Here is a 14184-nt window from a genome sequence, read left to right as displayed (position 1 = left end):
AAATCCAATTGTTGATGAGGAGAAATGGCTGATTGGAAGCAGAGTTCATTTCCAGTGTAGGGTTACCCAAGAATCTGCATTTGTTAGATCAATAATTACACCTTGCTTAAGTGATTGTAAACAAGAACCATGCTTTAGAGCATTGTTTCTCAACTGTGGCAACTTGAATACATGTGGACTTCAACTCCCAGAATTCCCCAGACTGCCATGTTCTTCTAGGCACACTCTATACAATGAACATCCCCAACAAGCATCGTGATATTCAAAGGACTTACCTCTCTTGAAAGAATATTAGACTTCAACTTTCCTAATGCCGGATGTTAATTCTTGACGAATCAATAGGTGAGGCCAGAACTGGGGAATCTCAGATTCAGATTTGCCCTGTGCGATTGTTTTAAGGGTCCCTGGAAAATGTTGTTTATCTTAAGAGATTCCTCTTTCTGTGTTCATTGCCAATAAATGAGTCTCTTGTTGAAGCACATGATGTCTTTTGTCATCTTTCTCCTTCAAGGGAAGCCAGCCCAGCCCAATGTTATGAGAATGTAGTCTGGATTTGGAGAAGGGAGGTACTCTATCCCAGAGAGCAAAGAGACAGTGGGACTGGGAATGTCTGGTAGGCAGAAAGAGGACAGAGACAGACACTCCCTAGCAGTTCATAAAGGATATCTGTCTGTCTGTCTATAAATAAAATGTAATTTTTGACATGTATTTAAAAGGCATCCAGTTGACAAACTAAACGAGACACATTTGCAAAAACGGGAGGAGCCCAAACTCAATAGATTCACCCATCCCAAGTGTCAACTTGTCAACCTCTCTGCGTTTGGCAAAAGGGCCTTTACATGCATGCCAATCCTAGCCTGCTGGACAGCAAGTAGCAGTGGTGTCTGTCTATCCGGGTCAGTTGTGTTGTAACCTGAAATAGACTGTCTAGCTGGATGCACGAAGGAGAAAACCCCAAGCATGTTTCCTTTACGAGTTCTCTGGAGTGAAGCATTCCTAACCCTGCTTGAAATGCCTCAGCTGTTTGGAAACTCAACCCAGAGCTGTCTCCTTACTGCCTTGTGAAATGCATACACCCGTGAAACGCTGCCAGTCCCATTCTTAAAATAGGTCTCCTTACCAGCTCCTAGCACACTCAGCCCCTGCATGTTTTCTTTATTTATTTTTTAAAAAGCCTCGCCCTTCTAGGCTCCTTGGCTCAAGCCCTTCTTTCCCCTTCCTTTTCCACCATGAAGATCAAAATAGCAGCCCTTTTAGCTGCAATTTTGGGAGTCCTCGGCGTCTTCCTTTTTCTAGTAGCCTTCGGGACAGATTACTGGCTGCTGGTGACGGAAAAGTGCGGAGGATTTGAAGCGAAGAACAACAATCACTCCTCTGAAGAGGTAAAGGGAGAAAAGTACCCCAAACCTTGTAAATACAGAATATCATTATTGGAAGTTTGTGGGGGGGACCCACAAGATATTGGAAGATATTGTTGGAAATGAGAGGAAAAGTCAGAAGTTGGAAATTTAGGCCTTCTGCCACATAGCTCCCAGAGACCGGTAAGATCCCACAGAGTTGGTCTCCTCTGGGTCCCGTCAGCTAAACAATGCCGGCTGGCGGGCCCACGGGGGAGGGTCTTCTTTGTGGCTGCCCCAGCTTTCTGGAACCAGTTACCTCCTGAGATCCGGACCATCCCCACCCTATTGACCTTCCGAAAAGCGGTGAAGACCTGGCTTTTCTGGCAGTCCTGGGGCCGTTGATCTCGCTCTTGTGATCTGGCGAGATCCGGCCATGAATGGCGTGAATGAGTTTTTAATGTTTTTAATTTTTAAATGTTTTTTATAATGATTTTTAAAAATGTATTGTGAGCTGCCCTGAGTCTTCGGAGAGGGGCGGCATATAAATTGAATTAATTAAATTTAAATTAAATTAATTAAATTAATTCTCAGATGATGAGGGGCCTGGAGGCTAAAACATAGAAACAACAGTTGTTGGAATTGGGTATGTGTAGTTGGATGAAAAGAAGGACCAGGGGTGAGATGGTAGCAGGGTTCCAATATCTCAGGGGCTGCCCCAAAGAAGAGGGAGTCAAGCTATTCTCCAAAGCACCTGAGGGCAGGACAAGAAGCAACGGATGGAAACTAATCAAGGAGAGAAGCAACTTAGAACTAAGGAGAAATTTCTTGACAGTTAGAACAATTAATCCGTGGAACAACTTGCCTCTAGAAGTTGTAAATGCTTCAACACTGGAAGTTTATTTTAGAAGAGATTGGACAACCATTTGTCTGAAAGGTTATAGGGTTTCCTGCCTGAGCAGGGGGTTGGACTAGAAGACCTTCAAGGTCCCTTCCAACTCTGTTAATCTGTATTCTGTAAATAGAAAGTACATACAGTCTATGTACCCTTGAGATAGAATGTTTCCTTAAGCAGTTGTATCGTAGAGTGTGTAATCTGTAAATCTTACATATGAAATATTGCAGATTTAATTGGTCGATCCTGTAAGGGTCAGTGGATTAATTCATGCATTGCTTTATTTAAAAAATTTAGGAACATTCCTTGCAGAAAACAAATGGCTAAATAGCTGTCTGCCCTTCCAAACCCTTGCCTCTTATTTGACATCTTCACTATTTTCCCAGCAAAAGAGGAAGAGGAGGAACATGTACAGTAGTGGCCAAAATTGTGGAAACCTTTTCGGAAAAGTGTATTTTCTAAAACTAGCTAATAATACCACTTTTTTTTTTGGAGTAGTATCATAAAATTATATATCAATGGAAAGATAATTTAATTAAGAATGTAATGCAACATATAAAGAGCCTGTAGTACAGTGGACTAAAGCACTGTTATTAACATCTGCTGCTTGCAATTACTGCAAGTTCAAATCTCACCAGGCTCAAGGTTGACTCAGCCTTCCATCCTTTCAAAGGTAGGTGAAATGAGGACCCAGATGGTGGAGGCAATAAACTGACATGTATAAATATACAAAAGTATGAAGGCTATTGCTTAACACATTGTAAGCCGCCCTGAGTCTCCGGAGAAGGGCGGCATATGAATTAAAGAAAAACAAAAACAAAAACAAAAAACAACATCTTCCCATGGAGTGAACCAAGTCGTTTAGTTCTGAAGCTGTTATAATGTTAAACTAAGATTGATTGAATGATGGCTTCTATTAACTGGGTTTTATTGCTGGGTAGCTTCTGATTAACAAGTTTCTTTAGTCGGCTCCATAGATTTTCAGTTGGGTGAAGGTCTGGGCTATTCCCAGGCCATTCCAGCAGTGGAATAGGATTATTTTGAAACTCAAAAAAAAAAATAAATAAATAAATAAAAAAAAATGGTGTTATTAGCCCTCAAACCTCAAAATTACACTTTCCCCAAAAGGCTTCCACAATTTTGGCCACTACTGTAGCTTGTGTGCCAAGTGAAACTCAACAGTCTTCACCATATTTCTAAATGGTTCTGGTTTGTTTTGAAAACAGGATGGAAAGCAAGTCTGGAAAGAAGACGGTAAAGGGATCCTGACCTTCCATCATGAAGGTTTCTTTTGGAGATGCTGGTTCTTTGGCGAAGATTACAGAGAGACTATATGGAACTTTTGGTTTAGTGAGTATGAGAGGAAGCAACGTCAGCATCGGGATGGGTGGGTGGGATGCTGGGGGTTCGCGGGGGTTCGGGAGAACCTCTAGTTAAGATTCTGTGCAGTTCGGAGGACCCTCCCCCAAATCCCACTCTTGGCTGGCCCCATCCTCCCCTCCCCTCCCAGGAGTCCCCATGTGGCCCGTTTTGGATGCAGGTAAGTATAGGGTGCCAGCAGAGACTCGGGGAGGGCAAAAAACAGGCGTCCCGGAAGTTCAAGGAGGCCGGAAACAGGCCTCTTTCTGGCCTCCAGATGGCCTCCAGAGCCCAGGAAAGCCATTTTTGCCCTCCGAGAGGCTTGTGGAAAGCCTCCAGAGCCTGGGGAGGGCAAAAAATGCCCCCCCCCCCCCAGTGGTGCAGGAGGCCGACTAGGCCACGCCCACCCAGCAACTGGGGGCAGAGAACCCCTTGCTAAAATTTTTGAAGCCCACCCTGGTCAGCATTATCATATATTCTCTCAAATGGGGGGGGGTGTCTTCTGTTTGAGGTTCTCGCTCATCTGTCCAGGTTGTCCTGCTTTAGGACTCCAACTGTATGCAATTTTTTTCCCCCCTCAGTAGGTCATCTTGGAACTTTCCTTCCACCCACCCACCCTACTTCCCCAATTGACATTCTGGATTGCATACAGCTCTCAGAGGGTCTCTACCTCCAATATACACCATAACCATGACAGAATAAATAAATATATACAAAACCACGTGTATACCCACATATATTATATGACACAGAAACAACATAGTTTAGTTTGGATGTATACATGTACATGGCGAGAAAAACAAATCTTGCGAGTTTACCAGGCAGATGGCATAAGGAACAAAGCTGTTACAGAATCTGGAAGTCCTGCTAGGAATACTTAGAAATCTCCTCCCAGAGGGGAGCAGGAGAAACAGACCGTGAAGTGGGTGTGTGGGGTCTCTAACAATGCTCTGAGCTCTAAGCACATAGTGCTTATAAGCAAAGTAGTATCCTGAATAATGGGAAGCGAGGTTCCTATAATCTCTGCTGTCCTTACCACTCTCTGTATGGACTTTCTATCTGAGGCACTGCTGCCTCAGATGATTTTAATGACCCTATTCCACCATTTCTTCGATAGTGTAACTCTTTATTATTTAGTGTAACTCTTGTTCTGTGGCAAGTTGTCTCCAAGCGAGTTGGCCATGACAAGTTGCCCTGCGCTGAGTTGGCTGTGGCAAGTTGTCCATGGTAAATTGTCATAGACCAGGGGTGTCAAACTCAAGGTCCATGGGCTGGATCCTGCTCATGTGGTGCTTAGATGTGGCCTGAGGGGCCATCCTGGAAACAGTGAAAGATTGGTCCATGGTGCCTCAGCTCGGCCCAGGTTGACTGGGTGTTGATTTATAACCTGGTGGCGTGCTGTAGGAGGCCATGGCAGTTGAAAACAGAGCTCGGGAGGGCTGCACGCACCCCTCCCGAGCTCTGTTTTCACTGGCAGACTGCTGTAGGAGGCTGGGACAGCCGAAAATGCCTCGCTGAGGCCACCACAGGCACCCCCAATATGAGTGACATCGAGCTGGCCATGCCTACCCTGGCCACACCCACCTTGGCCACACCCACCCACCCTCCCCGAGGTCAAACATAACCCTGATGTGGCCCTCAATGAAATCGAGTTCGACACCCCTTTCATAGACCCTCCCGACATAACTAAATGTGCAAAGTGTAGCAACAGAGCCTAAGATGATTCCTTGCCTCGAACTTTCTGAGAGAGTTGATAAAGCGCAGATAATGCTGGATTGCACATTAATGTAATAATGGAGGCCCTTCTAAGCCTAATTATTAGAATGCATTGTTTAACAGGATATTACCTTAAGTCAAATGATCAAATTAAACCTCACTTGAGACACATTCCCATGGCTTGAAATAGACGAGATAACTAGGAGATCTTTTATTACTCTTTCTGTCTGTGTTAATGAGACCGATCAGAGCAAATTCATTTGGCTGGACTATTTTTTTTTTTATTCCTCTCCTTCTTTCTGCTGTTGCAATAATTAATGCAGTAGAAATTTCATTAGTCACTTTGCACGAACGAATGTCCATTTATTATGAAGGGCTCTCGTTTGGTGGGAAACATTTTAAAGCAAAGTGGATAATCATTAATTAATTTGTTTAACATTCATCCTATTACTCTTCGTCACGATAAGCTTTGGGGCCATTAATACCAGAGGGAATCCTGTTCCTGGAAGGTTGTCAGTAACTCTGAAATAGTAGCTGTGGTTGTGCGGTGGATATAACATAGTAACACAATTCAACATTTTTTACTACCGGTTCTGTGGGCGTGGCTTGGTGGACGTGGCTTGGTGGGCATGGCAGGGGAAGGTTACTGCAAAATCCCCATTTCCTCCCGATCAGCTGGGACTCGGGAGGCAGAGAATAGATGGGGGCGGGGCCAGTCACCATTTTTACTACCGGTTCTCCGAACTATTCAAAATTTCCGCTACCGGTTCTCCAGAAGTGGTCAGAACCTGCTGAAACCCACCTCTGATATAACATTCAGCCTGGTGAGTTCGAATCTCACCAGGCTCAAGGTTGACTCAGCCTTCCATCCTTTCGAGGTAGGTAAATTGAGGACCCGGATTGTAGGGGGCAATAAGCCGACTTTGTATAGAACAACACCTCTTGGGGGGGGGTCGAAAGCCCTAATAAGCAGGTATATACAAAAAGGTATGCAGGGTATTGCTATAATGCATTGTAAGCCGCCCTGAGTCTACGGAGAAGGGCGGCATATAAATTGGACTAATAAATAAATAAATAAATAAATAAATAAATAAATAAATAAAAAATAATAAACAAACAAACAAACAAACAAACATAACTAGGTTGACTTGGGGATAAAATGTGGAAAATTCAATCCGTGCAATATTATGATCACAGGTAGTCCTCCATTTACAACAGTGACTATTCAGAGTTACAATGGCGCTGAAAAAAGGTGACTTATGACAATTTTTCAGACTGATGACTGTTGCAGCATCCCCAGGGCCACGTGATCAAAATTTGGGCGCTTGGCGACTGGCTCACATTTATGACGGTTGCCGTGTCCGGTTGACTTTGCTTGTCAGAAAGGTGGCAAAAGGAGATCCCATGACCCCAAGATATAGCAACCGTCATAAATGTGAGTCGGTTTCCAAGCGTCCGAATTTTGCTCATCCATGGGGATCCTGCAACAGTCATCAGTCTGAAAAAACGGTCATAAGTCACTTTTTTCAGTGTCGTAATTTTGAATGGTCACTGTTGTAAGTCAAGGATTAACTGTTCTGACCTAGGCTTCCCCAGCAGCACGAAGCTGAGTCTTCGTCCTGATAAACCCCTTTTATTTAATTTACAGTGAATTCCTCTCCAGAAAAGTCTTCCCTCTACCACAGTCTTTCAAGGTAGTTCACAATTACCGACCTTTATCAGGCTTGGAGAGTGGCCAGGCCGATATCTTTTGGATGCCACAATACTTGGCAAGAATGCAGGAGTGAACTAATTGTCTCCTGCAAACTCCACTCCCCTTTCGTTCCTCTTTTATTCCCTCTGGGAGGAGCCATTCAGGGGTGGGTTCTAAATATTCTTACTATTGGTTCTGTGGGCGTGGCTTATTTTGTGGGCGTGGCTTGATGGTCATGTGACAATTCTTTAGGATTTAGCAGAGGTACTGGTCTACCAGGCTTTTAACTGCTTGCAGAGCTGTACTGGTCTACCCATTTATTTTTGCAAGCACTGGTCTACCCATTTATTTTTGTAGACATCGGTCTACTCATGTATTTTTGCAGGCACTGGTCTACTCATGTATTTTTGGAGGCATGGGTCTACCACCAAACTGCCTTTTACCACTGATCAGCTATAGAGCGGCCCTTTGAAGCCCCACGGCAAGAGTTTAAACAGTTTTTCCTTATAGCCCATCAGCTGGGACTCAGGAGGCAGCAATAGATTGGGGGTGGGGCCAAATAAAAGGTAAGAATAACGCAGGGGCGGGCAGGGAGCGGGGGGCAGAACCAGTTCAGTGACATCATATCGTCACCGCTACTGGCTTGGTGGAACCGGGTGGAACCGGGTGGAACCGGGTGGAACCCACCACTGGAGCCATTCTTCATCCACCTGTGGCCTTACTCCCAAGTCGACCCTTGTTCTTTAGCTGTTCCCTTCATCTGGCAACCCTGTGCATGCGCACACCGGGAACGGGCTCCAGCTGTTTTTCTGCCTCACTGATGTCTGACTCCAAAGGCAGCTGATAGCTGGCATCCGGCCCTGGCCCCCTTTCTGTCTCTGATGCAGAGCCCTCATCAGAGCCTTCCCTAGACTCCAGGACTGGCCCATGTTCCTCCTCAACCTCCTTACTGTCCGAATCTGCTGCCAGATCTACTGGTGGCCCACATCATTAGCTGTATTATATATATATATTTTCTTTCCTCCGATTGATAACTAGGATACATGGGCATTTTTTTTTCTTCCTTTTGGAAGTTTTTTGAACATGCTGATAACCCCAGTTCTGTTTTTGTGTTGGTTTTGTGGTAAAGCTACATAAAGAGAAGCAATTAGAAAAGAGACAAACGTGAGTATTTAATGTGTCAGGTTGTGCTGAGAAATCAACTTTCTGCCAAATCCTATCTTAAGTTTTCCCCTATTGGAAAAAAAAAAGGGTTACGTTTTGCAATCTGTACAAAGTGTTTTCATTAAGCAGGTTTTAGCTCTATTCTTTATTTTGCTTCTCTTGGGAAAATTAAGGCGTAGGTGACGCTTAATGCTTCACACATGCAAGGAACAACGAAGTCATCAGTTCTGAATTAGGTCTGTAATTGCAAGCTTCCTTAGCAAATGTGCAGAAAGCAAGCATCTGTTCTCTCTCTTAGCCTGCAACATGGTTATTAACGTGTAGTTGAACCAGTGGTGGGTTCCTCCCGGTTCAGCCCGGTTCCACCGAACTGCTAGCGGTGACGATATGATGTTCTGCCCCCCTGCTCCCCGCCCCCCCCGTGTTATTGTTACCTTTTATTTGGTCCCACCCCCAATCTACTGCTGCCTCCTGAGTCCCAGCTGATGGCTAGAGGGAAAAAAAAACTTTAAACTCTTGCCGTGGGGCTTCAAAGGGCCGCCCTACAGCTGATCAGTGTTAAAAGAAAACAAATGAGTAGACCAATGCCTGCAAAAATAAATGGGTAGACCAGTGCCTGCAAAAATACATGAGTAGATCAGTGCCTGCAAAAATACATGAGTAGATCAGTGCCTGCAAAAATACATGAGTAGATCGGAACAGCTCTGCAAGCAGTTAAAAGCCTGGTAGACCAGTACCTCTGCTAAATCCTAAAAAATTGTCACATGACCATCAAGCCATGCCCACAAAATAAGCCACGCCCACAGAACCAGTAGTAAAAAATTTTAGAACCCATCTCTGGGTTGAACTGCATGGATGTGCTATAGAAAGTTACTACTATAGAAAGAAGAACGACTTGGAAATTCAGTGCTTTCCAAACAGAGCCATAGGCCAGTGTAAGTTCCTGGACCATAATCTCTCATGGCAAATTGGGTGAATTATGGTTTGTAAACTATGCACTGTGGCTCAGGATGTTCCTTATTTCAGAAATGATGCAAGCAAGCAAACCATAGCTTAACATGGTAACTCATTTAAAATGAGGGGTCCTGGGTACTCTCTGGTTGTTTTCTTGCAGACGTTTCATTACCAAACTAGGTATCATCATCAGGGCTAGAAGGGAGCTGAAGCTGTGAGGTGGGGATGGACGATCCGGTTAGGCCAGGGGTCTGCAATCTTAAACACTCAAAGAGCCATTTGGACCCATTTCCCACAGAAAAGAAATCACCGGGAGCCACCAAACCTGGGTGGACGTGGCCAACTTGACGGCTCTCACTCCCACCCAGTCACATAACACCCCCACAGCCACGCTTACCCAGGTTTTGTGGCTCCTGGTGTTTTCTTTTCTGTGGGAAACAGCTATCTCTCTCTGTCTCTTTCTTTCTTTCTCTCTCTCTCTTTCTCTCCGTCTCTATCTCTCCCTCTCTGTCTCTCTCTTTCTCTCTCATCTCACTCTCTCTCATCCCTCTTTCTCTGTCTCATGTGTTTGTTTGTGTGTGTGCTCCCTCTTGAACAATTTTCAAAAACAGGCGAAGGTTGGTGGTTTTTTTTGTTTTGCTGATGTTGTTCTTTCTTCTTCTTTGGGTGCTTTTTACCATATTTAAATCAGGAGTCATTTCAGGTTCCCAGATAAATGAAGCTCTTTTGTCCCTCTGCTGGTGAAATCACCACTGGCTGCCCTGCCCCTCGCCCTCCCCCCCCAATCACTCCTCGCCTGGCCTGAGAAGGTAAGGGTGACGGTGGGCGATGGAGACTTGCTCCATATTCCAGAGCGGGAGCGAAACACCCCTGTACCTGCCATATCTCGCAGGCGCTTCTACTGGCCCTTGTTGGTGTTGCGCGCACTTTGGTTGCTCGTGGAGACGTGCAACTTGCTCTCCGCCCTGAGACACTGGCTTGACCTGGCTGCGGCCGACACTGCTGCTGTTGCCACCTCCATAGCCTGCCTGCTACTCTCACAGTGCCTTGCGCAGTACAGTTAAATTTAGCGCACTTCACAATGGGGGAGATGGTGTCCCCTCCTCCTCCTGGAGCCCATTACGATGCAGAGCATTGGCCGCAGTTGGGCGGGGCAGAGAGCAAGTAGTGCGTCTCCCTGAACGACTGAGATGCGTGCAGCACCAACAAGGGCTGGAAGAAGTGCCTGTGAGATATAGCAAGTACAAGAATGCTTGACTCCCACTCTGGAATATGGAGTGAGTCTCCATCCCCCACTGTTGTCCTTACCTTCTCAGGCCAGATGAGGAGTGACTGGAGGAGAGGGCGAGGGGCGGGGCCAGCCAGCGGTGGATTCAGTGGACAAGGAGCCACAGGAGGGGGACGAAAGAGCCACAGGCAGCTCTGGAGCCTCAGGTTGCAGACACCCGGGTTAGGCTGTGGCGTGCTCAATCAAAGTCCTCTGTACTGACCTAATCAGTCTCCCTTCGCTTCATAGGCCTTCTGTGTGAGGGACGCCTAGGCCTTAAAGGCCCACTGTGTGAGGGAGCATGGTCAATCAAAGACCTCTGTACTGGCCTAATCAAGCTCCTTTCCCCCTCCCATAACATCATGAACAAATGTCGCTCTAGGACAGTGATGGCTAACCTTTTTGCCATCGAGTGCCAAAAGCAGGGGGAGCACGGGAGGGTCGCGTGCACGCGTGCCCACAAACATAATTCTATGTGCCCCGCCTTCCGTGCATGCGTGCGTGACCCCCCCCGCACTCCCCCCACATTTGGCATGCGATGACATGGTGGGCCACCAGACTTCCGGTGGACTGTAAGTCGGGAAACAGGCTGTTTCCGGCATCTGGAGGGCCTCCAGGGGGTGGGAAAAGCCGTATTCACCCTCCCCAGGCTCCTAGAAAGCTTCTGGAGCCTGGGGAGAGTGAAAAACGGGCCTTCCTCACCCCCCTGGAGACCCTCCGGAGGCCAGAAGGCCTGAAAATCAGCTGGCCAGCGCATGCATGCGCACCGGAGCTCAGCTCGTGTGCCCACCAATATGATTCCGCATGCCACCTGTGGCACACGTGCCATAGGTTCGCCATCACGGCTCTAGGAGGTCACACTCACTCTTCTTAAAGACCCAGGCTTTCCAGAGTTATGCTAGAACACACAGACACACAGAGACAGACACACCCCGGGGTGTCTTACCCCCACAGTGTTTGTCTCCAGAGGGTAAGTCATCTGTGTACCAAGATTGGTCGATATTCCTCGAGGCGTTCCAGAGTTATGTTTGTACAAACAAACATACATCCATCCATCCTTTTTTATATATATAGGTAAGCAGTTCTAATTGCAGGTAACTGTTGTATATAAGCAGAGAGCAAACCCTGGTTGTTAGTGACTCTGGTGTCCTTGCTGACTTTGCTGGTCAAAAGTCACAAAAGAGGATCACATGACCTTGGGATATTGCAACCGTCATAAATATGAACCAGTTGCCAATCATCTGAATTTCGATCATGTGACCACAGGGACGCTGCCATGGTCGCAAATCACTTTTTTCGGTGACGTTGTAACTTCGGGCAGTAAATGAATGGTTGTAAGTCAAGGACTTAAATGTATTTAAGTTCTACAAAAGGCTGATTTTGCAATTCCACAAATTCAGGAGATCCAGAAGAGCTTCAGAAAATCTATAGTTTTCAAGATGTTTAATGTATTCTTTTGCAAATGTTTGGGCTTCTCTTCAGTGGCTTTTCACAGGTTGGATCTCACTAAACCACACAACAGTAAGCTCAGAGATATGACGAAGGATCTCTCGTGATTCCTTACACACGGAGCATCAGTGGCCACAACAACACTGTATTCTGAACTATATGGTTACTTAAATGAAAATGGTGACATGAGAAGCTCAGCTCCCCTGAGAACAAACTTCAACTCCATTTCATTATTAATTAATATTTTTATTATTAGATTTGATTATTAAGTTTTTTTAAGAGGAGGCTGGACAGCCACTTGTCCAAAATGGTATAGGTTCTCATGCTTGAGCAGGAGGCTGGACTAGAAGACCTCCAAGGTCCCTTCCAGATTCTATTCTATTCTATTCTATTCTATTCTATTCTATTCTATTCTATTCTATTCTATTCTATTCTATTCTATTCTATTCTATTCCTTCCTCTTCTCTTCTCTTCTCTTCTCTTCTCTTCTCTTCTCTTCTCTTCTCTTCTCCTCTTCCTTTCCTTTCCTTTCCTTTCCTTTCCTTTCCTTTCCTTTCCTTTCCTTTCCTTTCCTTTCCTTTCCTTTCCTTTCCTTTCCTTTCCTTTCCTTTCCTTTCCCTTCCCTTCCCTTCCCTTCCCTTCCCTTCCCTTTCCTCTTCCTCTTCCTTTCCTTTCCCTTCCCTTCTCTTCCTCTTCCTCCTCCTCCTCTTCCCTTCCCTTCCCTTCCCTTCCCTTCCCTTCCCTTCCCTTCCCTTCCCTTCCCTTCCCTTCCCTTCCATTCCTATTCCTATTCCTATTCCTATTCCTATTCCTATTCCTATTCCTATTCCTATTCCTATTCCCTTCCCTTCCCTTCCCTTCCCTTCCCTTCCCTTCCCTTCCCTTCCCTTCCCTTCCCTTCCCTTCCCTTCCCTTCCCTTCCCTTCCCTTCTCTTCTCTTCTCTTCTCTTCTCTTCTCTTCTCTTCTCTTCTATCATTTTGTGTCAAAGGAAAAGGTTCAAGCCTGTGTAAGAAGAGATATAAGAGAGTTGATCTAAGTTGATCCTTAGAAGATACTATCATTGTAATATGAAGGCAGTTACTTGTTCTCACCTGTACCTTAATTGTGAGATTCTTGAAGGAGGTTTGTGAGTGTGGCAATAACCAAATAGACCAGGCAATCATCTTATAGGCTGCACCTGTCTTGGCTTCCCATCTGTTGAAGTCCCAAGGAAAGCTGTTACTCCAACGTACAAGGATGGTACTTCAACAGGACCTTTTTACAGACCAGGAAGCCAGGAAGAGCAAGGCGGCTGCAGAGTATTAGAGAGGTAATATTATAGCACATAAAGAGGCAGCATCCATTGTTGCCATCAAAAATTTTTGAAATTCCCAGGAGGCCAGGCAAAAACAGTGAAAAAAGAATGTCAGGAAGCTGGAAGGAAGAATTGGGCCCCTAATATACAAGCAGTTGAGTTGCCTTACAGAAGCAAGCCTGGTTAATTACCTTATGACCACAACTGAGCCCAAAAATCCTGTTGCTAAGTGAGACATTAGTATAGTGAGCTTTTCCCCATTTCACGACTTTTCTTGCCACGGTTGTTAAGTGAATCACTGCTGTTGAATGACCCAGTTGTTAAGCGAATCTGGCTTCCCCTTAGACTTTATTTGTCAGAAGGTCGCAAAAAGAGAATCACGTGACCCTGGGACATTGCAATGGTCATAAGTATGAGCCAGTTGCTAAACATCTGGATTCTGACCATGGGACCATGAGGATGTTTTTTTTTCCAGGGCTTCAAATGGTCACTAAATGAATGATTATAAGCTGAGAACTACCTGTATGTGTAGAATTGAAATGTAGCTGTTCGGCACTATACAAAAAGAGATTCAAACAGATTTCTCATTTTTTCTCCAGCCAACCAAGCCCATCCTAAGCACTGTATGAACGCCTACCTGTTTCCAATGCCGATTGTGCTTGGGCCTCATCCTCACCCCTCCTATGACACAACCGCAGGTAGGTTCTGAGGAAAACTTGAATCCGTAATTCATACCTAGGCCTCATTAATGGTGCCAAGATGTACAATAAGATGTATGGCCAGGCATGGGCTGCTGGGGGTTCGCGGGGATTCGGGAGAACCTCTAGCTAAGATTCTGTGCGGTTTGGAGAACCCCCAAATCCCACTCCTGGCTGGCCCCGCCCACCCCTCCTCTCTCCTCCCAGGAGTCCCCAGGCGGCTCGTTTTGGATGCAGGTAAGTGCAGGGTGAGCGTGGAGGCTCAGGGACGGTGAAAAACGGGCCTACCGGAAGTTTGGGAAGGCCAGTAATGGGCCTGTTTCCAGCCTCCAGAGGGCCTCCGGAGCCTGGGGAGGC

The 14184-nt window shown here is 45.9% G+C and overlaps 1 protein-coding gene across 1 annotated transcript in view; it reads left to right on the top strand.

Annotated features, from left to right (window-relative positions):
* Nucleotides 1-1116: 1116 nt before the first annotated feature.
* The window catches only part of LOC139322727 (transmembrane protein 182-like), a 28300-nt gene continuing 15232 nt past the window's right edge, over nucleotides 1117-14184 (top strand). Inside the window, exons 1-3 of the mRNA XM_070951930.1 lie at nucleotides 1117-1382; nucleotides 3459-3582; nucleotides 13729-13827. Coding sequence (XP_070808031.1) covers nucleotides 1230-1382; nucleotides 3459-3582; nucleotides 13729-13827 — 376 coding nt within the window. The 5' untranslated portion in view covers nucleotides 1117-1229. The remainder of the gene's footprint in view (nucleotides 1383-3458; nucleotides 3583-13728; nucleotides 13828-14184) is intronic.

The sequence above is a fragment of the Pituophis catenifer genome, unplaced genomic scaffold (assembly GCF_029215685.1).
Source record: "Pituophis catenifer annectens isolate HBS135680 unplaced genomic scaffold, rPitCat1.0.hap2 SCAF_11, whole genome shotgun sequence".
Taxonomy (NCBI): Eukaryota; Metazoa; Chordata; class Lepidosauria; order Squamata; family Colubridae; genus Pituophis; species Pituophis catenifer.
Note: the sequence above shows the minus strand (reverse complement) of the source record. Positions and strands in the feature narration are given on the sequence as shown.